Source organism: Syzygium oleosum, unplaced genomic scaffold, assembly GCF_021117445.2.
Source record: "Syzygium oleosum isolate NSW1041296 unplaced genomic scaffold, Sole_v2.1 Sole_v2.16, whole genome shotgun sequence".
In the NCBI taxonomy this organism is placed as follows: Eukaryota; Viridiplantae; Streptophyta; class Magnoliopsida; order Myrtales; family Myrtaceae; genus Syzygium; species Syzygium oleosum.
The window spans coordinates 6,773,685-6,793,262 of NW_026607500.1; the positions used below are offsets into that span (position 1 = coordinate 6,773,685).

Genomic DNA, 19,578 nt, shown 5'->3' on the forward strand with positions numbered 1-19,578 from the left:
ATGGCTCCTGCCAGTGATGCCAGAAACACACTTTTCACTAAGCCTATGAGATCCTGCATCCTTGATGATTTTGATAACTGCACACAACCAATAATGCCAAATGACATCCCTTCAGGATATAATGATATTCCATCAAGTTCTTATCAATCCCCTCCTAAAAAGATGTGTCCAGCTTTTCTTGAGATTCTTCAAAATATTTTAGGGACCCTACCTGATCAGAAGAGCTTTGAAGAAGGACAGAGAGAAATGGAATGGGAAGGTCTTATAGACGCATAGAAAAGATGCATGAGATTGGTTGCTCTACTCCATCATTAGATAGTGATGACTAGTATTATTGGTGCTTGTCAGCCATATGTTGTTTGTTGGCCAAGTGTTACATTATTGATGTAAGTTTTTATTATTATTATTGTTTATACCTATATAAGGCATGGTTTGTAATGCTTCAGGGTAGAGAGCCTCCTAGGAATAAATCAATGTGTTTGAAAACAATACAAGGCTAATACCTCTCTTTCCTTCCAAATACATGTATGGTATTAGGGACCTTAGAGTGGTAAGATAGCACGTCACCTTGGTAGTATGCTCTGCACTCGCCTCTGTGAGGACCTTGTGCATTTGAAACTAAGGCCTCATATGCCTTGAATAAATGATAAAGCTGGATGGTAAAAGTTGGTAATGATTGAGTAAGGCCTTGGACATCATGAAGGACTAAATATCGGCATCAGTTTTAATATTGTTATGGGCCTTTTTGGTACCAGAGCCTGAAGTAAGTGATACACTATCCTTTTAAGATTTGTAATACCATAGGATTTGAAGGGAAGTAATTTGTTAATTATGAGTAAAGACCTCTCAGTTGTATCTCCTTCTCAAGTGGTAGCTATTCCAATCTTCCTTACCCCTACTAGTTCTTTTCCAAAATCTGAAGCTTCCAAAATTGATTTACTTTATGAGGTATCTTACCTCAATGAAGCAGTAAAGATTTTTCTAACTACTTCTCATCTTGTAAATCCTTATGCTACTTTTGCCAAACAAACATCTTCCTTTTCACCCATCCGCTCTGTCGTATAGCTAATTTGTCACACTCCCAAAGAGTTGAAAGATTATGTCTAGTCCACTTGATTTGATGAACATCCTATTCTTGCTACACAACAAAACAATTTGTTACTCTCCAAATTCCTCTTGAATTTTTACGACAATGGATTTAGCAAGGATACATTCATTTGCACTACAGTACAATTCATCTAGCCTTGTCATTACATGGTCGTAAAGGTCTGCTTGTTGTTGCTCGAATGGCTCTCCCAAACACAAGGTTTCTCAACTACCAACATACATGTATTAAAACAGTCATAACTACCTTGAATGCTAGAACAATATTTGTCACTCTACTTTTAAATTTCAATATGGCGCTTTCTATTATTTGATGCACACCCAAATACACATCCAGAGGTAATCTTGTTTCTTGTTTTTTTTTTCCCAATAAGTCCTAATATCCTCTAGTCAACGTTGATTTCGACATTGTTTGTCTCGTCCAATAGCCAATATCAGTACTGTTGTCGCATAGTCTGTAGAGCCTATTATCCAAGAAAGCGCCATTGAGTTACTCTTTCATTAGCAAAGCTAGCCGCATCAACTGCTTGCTATTTCCCTCCAATTCTCAGCTTGGTCATTACTATGCCAACCACACAGGCCACATCGTTCAATAACTGTTTTGAAAGCAAAGGCAAACTGCATCGGTTGCTGTTGTTACTATGCTAGCCGCTTCGACTGCGTTCGTCCAGTTACTCTTTTAGCCAGCAAAGCCAGCCGTATCAACCGCTTGTCGTTTTTCCTTTGATTCACAACCTCCGGCTACTTATATCAGAGAACCGATGCCACCACAAGACTCACCATTCTCAGACGAGGCAAATGCTCAAATCCCATCGGTGACAGTTTAGGCATCTTTTGGATTTTTTTTATCCAAACTTAAGCTAACTTAATTACTTTGAGTTTGAGGGGGATGTTAGAGATAATTAGGATAATTCTCCATGATATTTTCTTATTTTAGAGATAATTAAGATATTTCTATTGGTATTCTGTATCTCTCAAGATTGTGCGAAAATCTCCTTTTGATTGTGTATATTATGATTGATATATGTTACCTTAGATAGTCATCTTATAAAGCCTATTGATGTAATCTTCATTATGATATATCACTTTTTCGCATTATTCTTATCTTTCAGAAAGAGGATCCACTAGCCGCAAAACATCTCGAGCTAAGTTTGATGTATTCTTGAGTTTTCGAGGACCCGATACTCGTGCTAACTTCACAGATTCACTTTATCATGCCCTGCTAGATAAGGGTATCCATGTTTTCATAGACAAGGGGATCGACATTGGTGAAGAGATCGGCCCTGAGATTTTCCAGGCCATTGATAACTCGAAAATTTGCATTCCCATCTTCTCCAAAGGCTATGCCTCTAGTAGCTGGTGCTTGCGCGAGCTGGAATACATGATGGAGCGTAGGAAAACCAATGAACTAGAGGTTTTGCCCATTTTCTACGATGTAGAACCTTATGATGTGAAGCTTGAAACTAGAGTGTATAAAGATGCATTAACTCTGCATGAAGCAAAATTTGGGGCTGAGATTGTGCACCGCTGGGCGGAGGCACTCAAGGAGGTTACTAGAATCAAGGGATGGGACACCAAGAACACAGGGTATGTTACCTCATTCAACTCTATCTTCCCTTCTCAGTTTCTTTTGCTCGAATGTAATTATAATTTGAAGAGCATAATTTTTCTTTTGTTCTAGGCATGTAATACGTGTTTTTGTCAAGTTGTGATTGTTTTTTTTTTTTTGGTAAGGTAAGAGGATTATATACTTTTTAATTCACAAGATACAGCAGAAAAGCCGTACACAAAAGTTTCGTACCTAACGCAACACAGGTGTTGCGATAGGTGCAAAGGTGTAGCGGCTGACTAAAGCTAGCGGGCGCTACAAGCAATAGGGGCCCGGGAGTTAAGAAGAACGAGCTGAGCCTTTAACAAGCGGACTAAAGAGCCACAAAGGAGCAACAACTACAGAACATTAAGAAAAATAGATGTCGGGATGTCCCAGCTGGCCTGGATTCTTCTATTGCGCGGAGTATCTGCAACAGGCTTGAGAGAAAGAGCCTTATCTCGAACAGCTTTGACAAGATGGTTCCGCATCGCAGGCAGGAAAATGGTCCCATTTCTAAATAGGAAGTTGTTACGCTCTATCCAAATGAGGTGGCATAGAGCTCCAAGTGCAAACCGGGCAAGGCGGTGGTGGAAGCTGTTGCCGGCAATGGATGTGGACGCCCAGCGGAGAAGATGTTGCCAAGACCTGTTGTGCCAGGGGAGATTAAATTTGGCGGCCCAAAATGACGCCAAAGAGCCCGTATAAGTGCAACCAAAGACCAGGTGATCAACAGAGTCTGGCCTACCTTGGCAGTAAGCACAAAGTCCTTCAGAGATTCTGTGATAGGAAAGGAGGAGGACCTAGGTCGGAAGCCTGTTGAGGGTCATCAGCCATAGTAAAAAGCTATGTCTCGGGGCAAAACTGCAGTCCCAAATGAATGAATCCCAGTAAACATGGTGTCCCTTTTTCCGAGTTAAATCCCAGGCCAAGGAAACAGAGAACACTCCGGAAGGATGACCTTGCCAAATAAGTTGGTCCGGCGACTCCGTCACCAGCTGGGGGGTATGTTCAGTCCAGGAATTGAAGGATTGTATCACGTTAGACAGGTGCCATTCGGAGGACAGGAAATCCCTAACCGAGGCCGTTCTTGCAATGCCATAGCAGAATATGTGATTGTTAGAAACTCCATGATCTCAATGATTAAAAACCAATTGACATCGATGGATGGCCAATTAAAATATCAAATCTGACTTCGAATCAAAGGTAGATGGATTAATATGCCTTGAAGCTGAGGGACTTCACAAAATTCGAACTAATAAAATGCACAGGGAAATAATTGGAAAAAAATAAAAATTGCAAGGAACTTTTATTAAATCAGAACGAATTACTTATATTTTTGGATGCCATGCTTGCTCAATGATGGAAATTTTTTTATACGGACAATGATGGAATTTAAACACAAACTTCTTACTGGAAATTATTGAAGTGCGAAAGGGAAGTAAAGAGCTTACAAGACTCCACTAGAAAGACTTTACACTCAAAGACTAATATTGAACTTAGGAAAGCAAATCTAATTCGAGATCTAAATTCAAAATCTAAGTGAAGTTTTAATACGAAAGATTTTCTTCAAAACAGAAAGGACTCCCTAATTGATGCTGTAATTCTTGTTGAAATCGTCTTCAGAATTATGTCTCTGTGTTGTATAGATGATGCCGAGAGTTTCCATATGTTTGATTCCTCCTCTAATTTTAATGGACCATTCCATTGTGCATCCTGATCTTCTTCCACAAAAATCTCTAACTGTCTCTTAACTTAGATCCTATATTAAGGATGATTTGTGACCAATCCTGACCTTTTAACTATGGTTTTGCCTTGTTCGATGGAGCTTTCTTGAATCAGACTTTAATTTCCTTTAATGTTTCAAGTCATCCGATCGTTGTCACGTGCCATGATTTTCACTTAAACTCTATCAATTGAAAATTCACAGTCGTAAGCCCTTCAGACATTCCATTAATGGGCTTTGTAGGTCAAGTATACACTTATGATCTTTATGATTGACATGCTTTTCTAGGCATTCTATTGCGTGCGCCTTATGAGTTAAGTATATTATTACGATATGGTTTGGGCCATTAGCTTCTTTGTATTTAGGCCCTGCTGGGCCTGGTGTTAATGAGGCCGTAAACTGGAGGTGACTATTGGTCTAGATTCCACTTGAGAACCCGCAGGAGCTGGACTTATGGATCCAATTCAAAGCTGATTTCTAGGAGAATCGGGTTGGTTCATGGGTTCAAAACCCGACAACCGACCAGATTCGATTGGGCTCCCGGTTTGAGCCTTGAGCATACTAGTTCTATAGAGTAACAGTGTCAATGGATCAGTTTTCTTAAAAACCCAAACTGGCATGCAAGCATTTAGCACATATAGCTTGAATCAATGATTCAAGCCCTTTCGAACCGACCTGAAGTTTATGTTTCAGTTTGGGTGAGTTTTTGGTTCATAATCAGTTTCCATCTTTTTTGTTTTCTTGTCCTTTTCCGCCACTTTTCACTTTTACCCACCGAAATATGATTTCTCCAAGAATTGAAAATCTTTGAAAATGATGGAATCGATGAATGTTATGGAAAAAAGACGTTTCTTGTTAATTTTGGATAGGAATGTAAATGGCTGTAAAAGTAAAGAAATTGAAATGCATGTGCTGGAAATTAAAGGTTGCTAGAAAAGCAAACAATACGAAAATTTAATGTGCTAGAAAGGTGATAAATTTGCAAGAACAGATGTTATGTGATTGATTGGGCGAACCTTTACAAATATTACGACGTGGGCTTTTCTATCCCACTGACAAGGGTTATTTACAAACAGATATAGAACATCTTTTCGCAGAGACTTATTTCCTGTTCTTCTTCTTTTTTTTTTCAAAGGCCAATATGGCTCATTTTAGAAAAAAATATATTAAAGTATTACTTTTTCCCCAATTCTGTTTCCTTACCCACTTTCAGATCTGATTTAATTCATACTATTTTCAATTTCAATGGTTCGGTTTTGCTTATCGGATTTGGACTGAAAGTTGAACAGACCCATAGTAGTGATGTATTTTGACCTGGGCCGACCACTTCGGTTCTCGGATAAAATCGGCTTTGAATCGGTCTATAGACATTTATTTTTAGGAAATTTGCTCTATTTAATACCATGCTCAGCCCATCTTAAATTCCAACTAAATAAGGCCACACCCACCCTTAAACTCAACTCTCGCCCAGCCCGCACAATGAATCAAAACAAAACTTAAACTTATAAAACTAAAACATGAACAAAAAGAAGTTAGAATCCTGGCCTCTGCCTCTCTCATTCTCATTCTCTCACTCAAATCTCTCGACTCTCTATGTCTCTCAGCTCTCGGTTCTTAAAGCCACTGGATATAATATAATTGTGAAGTACAACTTTCTCTAAATGGGGAATTCAAAAAAATTTAAAAGGAAAAAATTGGGGGCTGGTTCGGTTCCAAGTTGGTTGTAGGTGGACTGGTTCAATTTCCAATTCCAAAAAACTTGGAATGGCCCCCAGTTCGGTTCTTGGCTCTGACTTTTGAAGAGGACCACCTGAATTATGCTCACTTCTAATAAACTGTGTGATGAATATTGGACAAAACCATCTTACACTTCATGATCTTGATTATCACCTTCATTAACTATCCATTGTATCGTATTACTACAATTGAATCAATTTGGAAAGTCATGCCATTATTTTCCCTTTATGTCCCGCATTTTGTGGCTAACTCCTAACTCAAAACATCAAATGATCTTGTCTATGCACATGTCAATCTGAAGTAACTTCATTATACTCTTCCTACTGACATGCAGCCATGGAGAACTCACACAACTGATAGCTCGGAAAGTTTTAGTTAAGCTTAAGGTGTCCCCGGTACATCTGCCTTGTCATTTGGTCGGGATTGACCAATCAGTGGATGAAGTAATTGATTTGTTGAGTGTTAAATCTAAGGACATAAGACTTGTTGGAATATGTGGCATAGGTGGTATAGGCAAGACAACTCTTACCAAGGTGGTTTACCACAAACTGTCAACTCATTTTGAAAGTTGTAGCTTTATCCCAGATGTTCGACAAGCATCAGAAAGTTCAAGTTTTGGGCTTCTAAATTTGCAAAAGCAACTAGTGCATGATATCCTTGGGGACAAAACAATTGAGGTTTCTAGCATCGACGAAGGGAAAAATATGATCAAAGAAAGATTTAGCAGAAAGAAAGTTCTTATTTTCCTTGATGATGTAAGTCATAGGAGCCAACTAATGGCAATAGCAGCAAAGAGAGAATGGCTTGGGCCAGGAAGTAGAATTGTGGTTACAACGAGAGACAAAAATGTTTTGTCTGCATTTCTGGATATGTTTGAGAATAGTTCGACTTATGAAGTTGAAGGGCTGAACAGTCAAGAATCTTTACAACTTTTTAGCGAGCATGCATTTAGAAGAACTCTCCTCCAAGAGACTTTCTTAGTCTATTTGAGAATATCACTGCAAAAACTGGGGGGCTTCCTTTGACTATTGAATTGATGGGTTCATTTTTATACCTAAAAGGAAAAGCAGCGTGGGAAGATACAATAAAAAAGATGGAAGACTCTCTTCATGAGGACGTGGAGAAAAAGTTAATGTTGAGTTATGAGGCTTTAGATGACAAGCAAAAGCAAATATTTCTTGATATTGCTTGCTTTCTAGCCGGAGAAAAGAAGAGAAATGCAACTTATATGTGGGATGATTGTGAATTGTTTCCGGATGAGGGGATTGAAGTCCTACTTTTAATGTCCTTAATAAAAATTGGAGTAAAGAATGAGTTATGGATGCATGACCAACTTAAGAACTTAGGTAGGAGCATTGTACGTTCTGAAAATCGCCACGATCCAGGAAAGCGTTCTCGGGTGTGGAATCATGAAGAAGCATTGGATATGATCACCAGCAAGAAGGTAAAGCTAATCAACACTAATTTTTTTATAGCATAAATCTGCCTAGAATTCTTCTTTTGTACTTCAGCGGAAACCCTCCATTGGACTGACTTCATTTTGGCACCGTATGAAGCAAAACTGTTGTGGAAGCCAATTTTCCCTTTGCCTGGTTAATGGGAAACTCTTTTTCTTCGTGACAGGGAACTAAGACTGTTGAAGCGATTTGTGTGAACTTTGATGGGATTCTAACACCAGGAGAATTTATGGATGTGCCAAATATGAGATTTCTTCAAATGATAAGTGGAAATCTCTCCGGAGACTATGAGGATCTCTTTCCAAAAGTGAGATGGCTTTCTTGGAAGAATTGTCCTTCAAATTTGCAAGCAACCAACTTTTGTCCCAAAAATCTACTCATCCTTGACCTATCGCGCACTGACATAACAGAAAGCTGGAACGGTTGGACTCAACTTGAGGTATAGGCAAATTTTTTGGTACAATATTTATGTACTGCAGGCACAGGAGCATAGAAGACTGATGAGAAGAGAAGAGCCTATAGAAGGTGCACTGCAAGCTAAAGTGAAGTTCAATAATGGAGACGAAGGGAAGAAATGGAATCAGTTCAAAGGGAATGCAGGTGACTCCAAGTTTGCAGCAAAAGAAGGAAGTTCTAGTGGGTCTGTCAAATGGAAGAAGAACAAGAAGCCTTGTGAACATTGTGGTGGAACAAATCATTAATCCTTTAGATGCTGGAGGAAGCTTGATGCTAAGTGCAGAAGATGTCACAAGGTTGGTCACATGGAAGCTATCTGCAAAGAGAACAATCACCAGCAAGCAGGAGAAGCACAAATAGCAGTGAATGAGACTGAGGAAGAACACTTGTTTGTAGCTTCCTATTCTGGTTCTCCTGTTGAGAATGATGCATGGCTGGTGGATAGTGGCTGTACCAATCATATGACTGGCAATTTAAAGCTGTTTAGGAGACTAGACAGGTCAATCAGGTCCAGAGTCAGAATTGGCAATGGACAGTATATCGAAGTGCAAGGGAAGGGTACAGTGGCTATTGAAGGAAATCAGGAGGTGAAGCTGATAAGTGATGTTCTTTTTGTGCCAAAAGCTGACCAGAATCTCGAGTGTTGGTCAATTAGTTGAGAGGGGCTATAAGGTGAAGTTTGAAGTGAAGGAATGCCTTATTGATAATGCATATAGCAAGGAAGTGCTGAGAATGCCAATGAATGACAAGTGCTTCCTGTTCAAGCCACAAGAGATGCAACAAATAGCTTTGAAGTGCAAAGAAGAAAATGCAGAGCTATGGCATAAAAGGCTTGGGCATGTTCATAGGAAGAACATGTTGTTTATGCAGAGGAATAGCTTAGCAGATGACTTGCCAAGTTTGGAAGAGGAATTTCCACAGTGCAAAACTTGTCTTCTTGGTAAGCAAGCCAGATTTCCTTTCAAAGAAGGAGGCTGGAGAGCATGTGAGAAGCTGCAATTAGTCCACAGAGACTTATGTGGACCTATGTTTGAGTCATCTCTCAGTGGTAGTAGGTATTTCATTACTTTCATAGATGACATGACTAGGATGAGCTGGATTTACTTTCTGCAAGCCAAGTCTGAAGTTGCTGATGTGTTAGTTAAGTTCAAAGCCTTAGTTGAGAGTCAGAGTGGGAAGAAAATCCAAATGCTCAGGTCTAATAATGGTTATGAGTATACTGCTCACAAATTTAAGTTAAACTGTGAGCAAGCAGGCATTGTGCAGCATTCACTCCTTCTTATTCACCTCAACAGAATGGGGTCAGTGAGAGGAAAAACAGAAACATTATGGAGATGGCCAGATGTATGATGCGGGAGAAGATGTTACCTAAGAAGTTCTGGGCTGAGGCAGCTAATACTGTAGTGTTCCTGTTGAACAGATTACCCGCAAAGGCCTTAAAGAGGTCAACGCCTTTTGAAGTTTGGTATGGTGTTAGACCTTCTGTGAAGAATTTGAAGGTTTTTGGGTGTTTGTGTTATAGTCATGTTCCTCAGGTCAAGAGGGACAAGCTGGATCAAAGAGCTAAGCCTGGAGTCTTCATTGGGTACAGTCTCCAATCAAAGGCTTACAGGATTTTTCAGCCTATGACAGGGAAGGTGACTGTGAGCGGAGATGTTGTTTTTCTAGAGGAAGATGAGTGGAATTGGATGGAAGAAAAGAATGCAAGATAGCAGCAATCTGCAGAACAACAACCTGCAACAATTGTACAGGTTGATGAAGTTGTGGATGGATTGGAAGATACTATGGATGAACTGCCAATAAGAGGCACAAGGTCACTTGCTGAAATTTATGAAAGAAACAATGTGGTAGTGCTTGAACCAGCCAACTTTGTGGAAGCTAAGGAGGATCAAAGATGGATTGTAGCAATGCAGGAGGAGTTGGCAATGATTCAGAAAAACCACACATGGGAGCTTGTTGACAGACCATTTGATAAGAATGTGATTGGGGTTAAGTGGGTGTTCTGAACAAAACTTAATCCTGATGGTTCTGTCAATAAATACAAAGCTAGACTGGTTGTGAAAGGCCATGCTCATATATGGGGAGTAGACTATTCTGAGACTTTTGCTCCTATTGCACGACTTGATACAATCAGACTACTGTTAGCTGTTACAGTAGAGAAGGGGTGGCCTATATTTCAGTTAGATGTCAAGTTTGCATTTCTGAATGGAGAGCTCGAGGAGGAGATTTTTGTTGAACAACCTGAAGGCTTCAGTATCAAAGGGCAAGAAGAGAAGGTATACAGATTGAGGAAAGCTCTATATGGACTGAAGCAAGCTCCAAGAGCTTGGTATGGGAAGATAGATAGATACTTGCAGGATTTTGGCTTTGTAAGAAGCTTGAGTGAGTTCGCTCTTTATGTCAAGAGGGTGAATCATAGTGTTGTAATTCTGTCACTCTATGTAGATGATTTGTTGGTGACAGGGAATGATGTGGAACTGATAGAGAGGGTGAAGCAAGGTCTATTTGCAGTTTTTGAGATGTCAGACTTGGGAAAGATGGCTTATTTCCTGGGTTTGGAAATCAAACAAGCTTCACATGAGATCTTCATTTGCCAAAAAAAAAAATACATGAAAGAAATTCTGAAGAAGTTTCAGATGGAAGATTGTAGAAGTGTAAGCACTCCTATGGCTGCTAAGGAGAAGCTGCAGAAGAATGATGGAACAGATGCAGTAGATGCTTCTATGTATAGAAGCTTGATTAGATGTCTCATGTATCTTACAGCAACTAGACCAGATATTCTATTTGATGTGAGTGTTCTATCCAGGTTCATGAGTAGTCCCAGTCAGTTACATTTGGTTACTACAAAAAGGGTCTTGAGATATCTCAAAGGAACATTGTTCTTTGGTGTGAAGTTTAGGAAATGCCAGAAGTTTAAGTTGCAGGGCTTTTTTGATAGTGACTGGGCTGGCTCAATGGATGACATGAAGAGTACATCTGGGTACTGCTTCACTCTTGGTTCTGCTTGTTTCTCCTGATGTTCAAAAAAGCCGGAGATTGTAGCTTAGTCCACTGCAGAGGCTGAGTTTATAGCAGCTACTGTAGCTGCAAATCAAGCTTTGTGGCTGAAGAAGATAATGAAGGATCTGTGGTTGAATTCTAGTGATGGCATTGAAGTTTATGTGGACAATCAGGCTACATTAGCAATTTCACAAAATCCAATTTTCCATGGCAAAACCAAGCATTTTAAGGTCAAATTCTTCTTTCTGCGTGAAGTGCAACAAAGTGGTGAAGTTAAGTTGGTTTATTGCAGATCAGAAGATCAGCTTGCAGACATGTTCACAAAGCCACTTCAAGCTGGAAGATTTGAGCTGTTAAGAGAGAAAATAGGAGTTTGCAGCAGCAACTGATCCAAGGAGGAGTTTGTTGGAGCTGTGTCTCAGTGCTGCTGCTGATGTCCTGTCATTTTAGTTTTTTTTCTTTGTTATTCAGTCAAGTTTGGTTGTTAGGCAGTTGGTTTGTTAGCTATTTTCTAGGAAGTGGAACAAGTCAGTTTTGCACGTTTGTGTGCAGTTCTAAAAGGTTCCTATTTTGCTTGTACTTGACAGTTTTCGGAAGAATGAAGAAAAAGGTTTTTCATTCTCTCTCTGTAAAAACTAGAAGTTTGTGTGAATTAGCTGAATATATCAGCAATAACACGGCAGAGGGTTGCGGTGGACGGCGGGCGGCGGAGGACGGCAGGCGGCAGTGTCTAATGTCATATTTGTTGAACAGGCCCTCAAGTTCATTCCCTGTTCGCATTGTCTCATTTGTGTCCGGACAAGGGCGTACTAGGAGAACAATGGACCGACAATATAGTTTAGTCAATAGATATTTGTGAAATATGTAGGGTGGACATTTGAATGTATTTCTATTAGGATAATTTCGCGCTTGAAAAACTCCTAAAATGTCAAAGATATTAGCGACGGAACTCTTGAAAGCCTTTTGAAATAACGAAATATCGACCAAAATTTTCATGATTTTTTTCAATTTAAGATGATTTGTTTTCATTCTCCGGATTTCGAAGAGAAAGTCGCAGGCAGAGGGAGATTCGATGGTCGAGCCCAACAATTTATAAGACCGGCACGGTATGTAATCTTGAATGTCGGGTCAAAAGGAAAACTTTCAGTCGTTGGATGATTTCAAAAAGGTGGGGACTTACCGACATTTGAGGAAATTATCTTTCTTAACACTATCCTCACACGTAATAAGGCCTCAGAAGTGCAATCGCGAATCGAATATGGCCATATGAAGAGAACGAGGCCCGACGACGAGAGAAAAGGCTTAGACGTATTACTGTCTATAACTAGGTGAGTAATAAGATCTGGAGCTACGATGAATAGTGACGAGTCTATCTTAGAGCACCAATTTATCATAAGACCTTATTATTTAGGTGAGCCTAGGTGTCTCTCCCAGGCCGTTTATAAATAGACCTTTCTTGCTTCCAGCTTCCTTCCGTTTATTGGTCAACAAGAATGGACAGAGATAACTCGCTCTCATCGTGTTACTCGTCATCAATATTATCTCAAATGTTCAACACCCCAATAACCTGTAGGCACATACGTTATCCAAAAGAAACGGGCTTTTTCCCTCTTTTGGAGCATTTGAAAACGAGTTTCTTACCATCGCGCAGTTCTTAATGCGGCTTTCTCACATTTGTTTTCCTCTTTCTTCCAACTTTCTTTCGTTCATTCCTCAACAAGAACTACCCACCAAACAAGAAAGAAAGAATGGACAGAGATTACTCACCTTCATCATCTTCGTTGTCATTTTCATCTCGTTCTGATAGCAGCAAGCACAAGAACCATCCACGAGCCTCTCTCTCAAGCAACAGCGCGTGCTCATCATCAACAAGAAGTGGGAGGTGCCATGCATTTGGCATGCAGTTGTTGTGTGGATGTCATACAGGTTGCCATGCATTTGGCGTGCAGGTACTAATGCAGAGGAAGGAGAGAATTGTTGTTGATTTTCTTTTTCAAATGAGTGGGAAATAAAGGGCTAAGAGAGAAAGGAGAGAACATGATTTTGCATGGAAAGTTCAAAGGAACAGAGGAAGATAGGGTTAAGAGCGACAAACTTAGTTCTTCTTGGTTTCACCTAGATCTCTTCTTCTTGGAAGAACCGGCATCTGGACAAAAAAGAACCATAAGGCATCTTCATTGTCGTAGGAGAAGTAGCAATGCCTACTGCCTTCGAAGAAAAAGAGGCATCACGCGATTTAGAACCTGGGAAATTTTATGGTAACATATCTTATCTCCAGGTGTACATGATAACACACTTGAAAAATGTAACAAATCTCCTCATCCAAGATGAGGTCATGCTTCCTTGTTGACAAGGGGTGGTTCCATTTCTCTCAGATTTCTCATCACACATCAAGCGTAGCTGTTATTAAATAGGGATTTAAAGTAAATGTAATTGTGTATAATGGCTACTCATACAACTCTGTCCCTCATCGTAGAACTTTTAGAAAGAACACTTTCTTCGCCAATTATATAAGTTCCTCCCATCGTTGCTGCTCATCGTAGTCCAAGTTCTGCAAGCTCTCTCCCTCTCTCCCTCTAGGCTACAGCGCGCCTTGCCGAGCCTCAGGTGAGCCTCGGTGTCTCTTCCAGACCGTTTATAAATAGACCTCTCTTGCTGAGCCTCAGGTGAGCCTCGGTGTCTCTCCCAAACCGTTTATAAATAAACCTCTCTCGCTTCCAGCTTCCTTTTGTTTGTTGGTCAACAAGAATGGACAGAGATAACTCACCCTCATCGTCTTGCTCGTCATCATCATCTGGTTCTAACAGTAGCAGGCATAAAAACCATCCGCCAGCCTCTCTGTCAAGCAACAGCGCATGCTTGTCGTCGACCGGAAGAAGAAGATGAGCCTCTCTTGACGCCCAGAAAGCCGGCCCTTTTGTTTCGAGGTATGATTCGATTTGAAGTGCATTACAAGAAAATCAACGCTAAGGTTTGTTTGGAATTGAATGGGACATCATTTTCTGACAATACTTCGATTTCAGGGAACAAGGACAAGACCGCAATGGCCATAGGAGGATCAAAGTTTCCATGGATGGTCAACTAAATGAAAAGAAAGTAGACCTAATAGCAAGTCAAAACTACGATGGCCTTATGTCAATATTATCACAAATGTTCCACAGCCCAATAACCTGTGGGCACATACGTTATCCAAAAGAAACAGGCCTTTCCCCTCTTTTGGAGCCTTTGAAAACGAGTTTCTTCCCATCGCGCAGGTCTTAATGGAGATAGAGCCAATCGCACGCGAAATCTCCGTCTTTTGACTTACGAAGATGGAGAAGGAGATTGGAGGATGGTTGGAGACGCTCGTTAGGAGTAAGTTGAATAAACTTTTCCCAATTTAATCACCCTGATTAGCTGCTGTTGGAGAAACATCTCCAAATGAATTTTGATGATGTTTAAACTATCATTAGTATAATATCTACATTGTCTAAGTACAGATATATTCGAAGGACTATGTGACACTCATGGTGTGATCCATTGAAGAAAAGATCACAAGACTGTCCTTGAAGGTTCATATAAACAGCATGATCAATCACAAAGATTAGCTAAATGACGATGTTTCAATGAAGCTGTAAGAGATCAAGTAAATGGTGATGTTTAGGTAACAGATCATTTAATATGACCGTTATTTCATTATTGTAGCCGTTGTTGACTGGATTTGTATAGTAGGAGATTCGGAAGACAGGAGAATAGGTCGTCTGATAGCATGTCAGAGCCACAACTACAGAAGAATAGCATAAGCTATTTCAGGAAAGTCTGCAGAAGTTTAGAAAAATGCTATATATATGGACAGCTAGCTCCTAGGACAGCAGCACCGATGAACTCTAATGGCTATCTTGCCTCTCCAGGACATCATCAATGACCATATTGAAGATGCCTATAAAATAGAAGGTCTTTGAAGCCAACAAAAAGAGAGTGCTTACAAATTCTAGAAATCTGCTACTCACTGTACTCTTAGCAAAAAGCTCATGTCTATCTATAACACTTGCTGTATTGTAATTGTGTTGAAAGATCAAGTGTACCAAGTAATAACTGCATCCAACTCTTGATAGTGTGATCTATTATCTGATAGGATTGGTGTATGGTAAGTGTAACTTGCTTAACAATTTACTAGTGCAATCCAGCCCACTTTTGGTTGTTAGTGGTGAGAGTGGACGTAGTCTTGGAATCAAAGCCGAACCACTATAAATTCTTGTGTGCAACTGTTTATTCTCCTACTTATCAATTCTAGCACACAAGCAAGTCATCGTTTCTCATACATCTGGTTGAACCTGATATTTACTTATCACTTGCTATTTTCCGCGAAAGTTTTAAAAACCATTAAAGCAACCTATTCACCCCCCCCCCCCCTTTTAGGTTGCAGAGTTAGTCCCAACAGTTGCACATTGTGACCAGAATTCACTTGCGGTTTGTGCATTCATGGCTATGGATGTTCATCACCACCGTCAAGAAGCTGAAGATCACGAGGGCCTTAGACACACTAGCATTCGGTGTCGAGTTGACAACGACAACGACATGCTGAGAAGCACCAACTCTCTCTCTCTCTCTCTCTCTCTCTCTCTCTCTCTCTCTCTCTCTCTCTCTCTCTCTCTCTCTCTCTCTCTCTCTCTCTCTCTCTCTCTCTCTCTCTCTCCCTTTTTCATAATGTTCTTCCCTCTTCAGGTGTTGAGTGAAAAAGAGTCTCCTCCAGCTTAGAAGTCCCCCAAATAATAAAGAGTGTTTTATTTTTAGTTGGAATATCCACTTGAGTATGATTGAATTAAAGGAAAAGAAACAAAGATGTACGAGGGTAATATTAATTCTATGCCATGATAAATGCATGTAGAAGTAAAAATGGAGGGCGACGCTTGCCGCCGCCGCCTCCTCTAGGCAAGAGGTTGGTTTTGAAAATATGGCTTTCTCACGTTTGTTTTCCTCTTGCTTCTAGCTTTCTTTCGTTCATTCCACAACAAGAGCTTCCCACCAAAAAAGAAAGAAAGAATGGACAGAGATTACTCACCTTCGTCATCTTCGTCATCATCTTCATCTTGTTCTAATAGCAGCAAGCACAAGAACCATCCATGAGCTTCTCTCTCCAGCAACAGTGCGTGCTCATCATCAACAAGAAGCAGGAGGTGCCGTGCATTTGGTGTGCGGGTGCTGTGCGGATGCCGTGCATGTACCGTGCATTTGGCGTGCAAGTATTAATGCAGAGGAAAGAGAGAATTGTTGTTGATTTCTTTTTCAAATGAGTGGGAAATAAAGGGCTAAGATAGAAAGGAGAGAACATGGTTGTGCATGGAAAGATCAAAGGAACAGAGGAAGAGAGGGTTAAGAGCGACAAACTTAGTTCATCTAGGTTTCATCTAGATCTCTTCCTCTTGGAAAAACCAGCATCTGGGCAAAAAAGAACCATAAGGCATCTTCATTGTCTTAGGAGAAGTAGCAATGCCTACTGCATTCGAAGAAGAACCATCACGCGATTTAGAACCTGAGAAATTTTCCGGCAACATATCTTATCTCCAGGTGTACATGATAACACACTTGAAAAATGTAACAAATCTCCTCGTCCAAGATGAGGTCTTGCTTCCTTGTTGACAAGGGGTGGCTCCATTTCTCTCAGATTTCTCCTAAAAGCATCATTAGAGCTTTGAAAACAGCCAAACATGCAAGAAATTTCTAATGATAGCCACAATGCTCATCATACATCAAGCGTAGCTGCTATTAAATAGGGATTTAAAGTAAGTGTAATTGCGTATAATGGCTACTCATACAACTCTGTCCCTCATCGTAAAACTTTTAGAAAGAACGCTTTCTTCACCCATTATAGAAGTTCCTCCCATCGTTACTGCTCATCGTAGTCCAAAGTTCTACAAGCTCTCTCCCTCTCTCCCTATAAGCTAAAGCACGCCTTGCCGAGCCTCAGGTGATCCTCAGTGTCTCTCCCAGACCGTTTATAAATAGACCTCTCTTGCTTCCAGTTTCCTTTCGTTTGTTTGTCAACAAGAATGGATAGAGATAACTCACTGTCATCGTCTTGCTTCGTCATCATCACCCGATTGTAACAGTAGTAGGCATAAAAATCATCCGCCAGCCTCTCTGTCAATGGTGTTGTTGACTTATTTTGGCTTTGAATTGGGAATTTGGTGGATTGCCCATCCTTCTCGCAGATGATAAAGTTAGAATTTTGTATTAGGCGATTTTAATTACGAAAAGTTCTTCATAATTTCAAATGCTTCATCTTTGGATTGATCAACATCAACAGTTGTTCCGACAAAAAAAAAAACGTCTTTTAGTCTCCTAAGTAAACAGGTGAGAAGTTCATTCAAACCAATTAATCATGTTTCTATTAACCAAGGTTTGCAGTTGCTGCACATAGATATATTAGGACCAACACGGAGTCAAAGCCTTGATGATAAGAAGTACTGTTTGGTTATAATGGATGACTTTGCCAGATTTACTTGGATATTCTTTTTTACTCACAAAAATAATGCTTTTGAGTGTTTTTTAAAGTTTGTAAAGAAAGTTCAAAATAAGAAAGATTACACTATTTCTTGCATTAAAACTGATCATAGGGAAGGTTTTGAAAATCAAAACTTCTCTGAGTTTTGTGATGAAAAAGGTTTTCAACACAACTTTTAGTCTCCTTATACTACATAATAAAATGGAGTTATTGATAGGAAAAATTGGTCTTGTTGACATCTAATATTTGGCTAATCATTTAGGAAATTATTGCATAAAAAATTAGGGATCGTCCCCGACTCCTAGCAAAAATAATTGAAAGACCAACACTAACGATGAAGCTCTCTATCGCTACGCCATTGGGCCGAGCCATCTGCGACAGCCTGCACCGAGAAATCTGCAACTGCTCCCTCTTGTGATTAACGACCGCGAAGCTACTGCACTGCTGACCACCCGTGACGCTGTCGCCTGCCCCAGCTGTGACGACGTCCCTTTACTGCTGCTCCCAAGCTCGCTAACCAAGCCAGACTAGGCTCAACGAAGAAGGTCGAGAATCCGCGCTGCTGCCTCGCCGTAGTTCCCGATGAACTACTATCCCTACGAACGCTGAGAAGACACCACTAGCGCACCATGAGTCCTCAAACTCCTGTTGTTTTTGCCGTGAGAGCCCTGCATTGCCGTCCTTTCACCGGGCTTCCGTTGGTCCATCATCGAGCCGAGGGGTGCTACGTTTCTATTTTGCAAGATTTTTCCGAGTCTCGATTGACCGTCGTACCGAGAACCACACCATAAGCCCCTCCTTGCCAAGCCGCTCACCGACGTGACACCACCGCGAGTCACTGGTCATCAACAAAAGTTCCTAGTTGCCGATTCGATTTGGACACAAAATCTTTTGAATGGTTAATTATCCGGTCCAAATATGAATGCCAAATTTAATTGCCTATTTTGATGATATCGGAATCTAATTTGAATATTTTGAGATGATAGGCATATCCAAATTGTGAAACTTTCCTAATTCATAATGTACGCATGATCGGTAATTCAATCTCTAGGCATTGAGATAGGGTTTTGGATTGCACGGAAAATTGGTAACTCGATCTTTAGGCATTAAGATCGGGTTATCGGTTTATTTGTTTCCAAATTCGAATTGGATGGATATCTTTACTATTTTGAGCTTATCTTTTGATGATTTTGATGTTTATCTTGTTTGTTTGATTTCCATATTTGAAAAAATACAAACAAGATTACATGATAGATTAGGATAGTTTTTCTAGGTAACATTGCATGTTTAGATATTATTTAGTGATTTAAGATAGGTTTCCAAATTAGGATAAGATTTGGTTTGAATTACTTCCTAATCTACGTTGGATAACTATTCACCTTAAATAGTTCATTTTAGTAATTTATTAATTTCGAATTTTAACAGAAAATACTAAAAATATATAATGTGCATGACATATAGGATTAGTTGTATAAATTCCACATCATAATGCCATGTCATTCATATTGCCATGTCATAAGCCACATCGTTAATGCCATATCATCTTGCTACTTCATCGTTATATGGCAGGTCATTCATATTGTCATGTCATCTATGCCATGTCATCATGTTTGCCACGTCATCGCCATGTCACCATCAATGCCATATCATATTTTCTATGTCATTTAGTGATTACATGTTTTGGGTCATTTAATTTAGAATGCATGTCATATTAGAATAAATTGCATTAATTTTTTCCTGTCATAAGAGTTGGTCATTTAAATTGCATGTCATTAAAGTAATAAATCATGCGTGTTTAACCTCTATTAGAATGTCATATAGCTAGTTTTTTTATATAAAAGAGAAAACCCTAAATAAAAAAGAGTTAATCAGAGTTGTTAATTAGTTATTAGATTCATGGTTAAGCTAGGTATATAATGTTAGGCTTTTCTTATACTTAGAAAACCAATTCATTCTAAGTGTTTGAATTTCTACCTTTCTTCTTGCAATTTGTGTATTGCTTTTGATTATTGAGTGTCATTTATTG

The 19,578-nt window shown here is 39.8% G+C and overlaps 1 protein-coding gene across 1 annotated transcript; it reads left to right on the plus strand.

Moving 5' to 3' along the window:
* Positions 1–8,057, plus strand: LOC115684389 (disease resistance protein L6-like). Its single transcript, XM_056318751.1, has 5 exons — positions 1–259; positions 2,217–2,691; positions 6,490–6,767; positions 7,355–7,599; positions 7,779–8,057. The coding sequence occupies exons 1-5, from the start codon at positions 1–3 to the stop codon at positions 8,055–8,057; spliced, it is 1,536 nt and encodes a 511-aa protein (XP_056174726.1).
* The last annotated feature ends 11,521 nt before the right edge of the window (positions 8,058–19,578 follow it).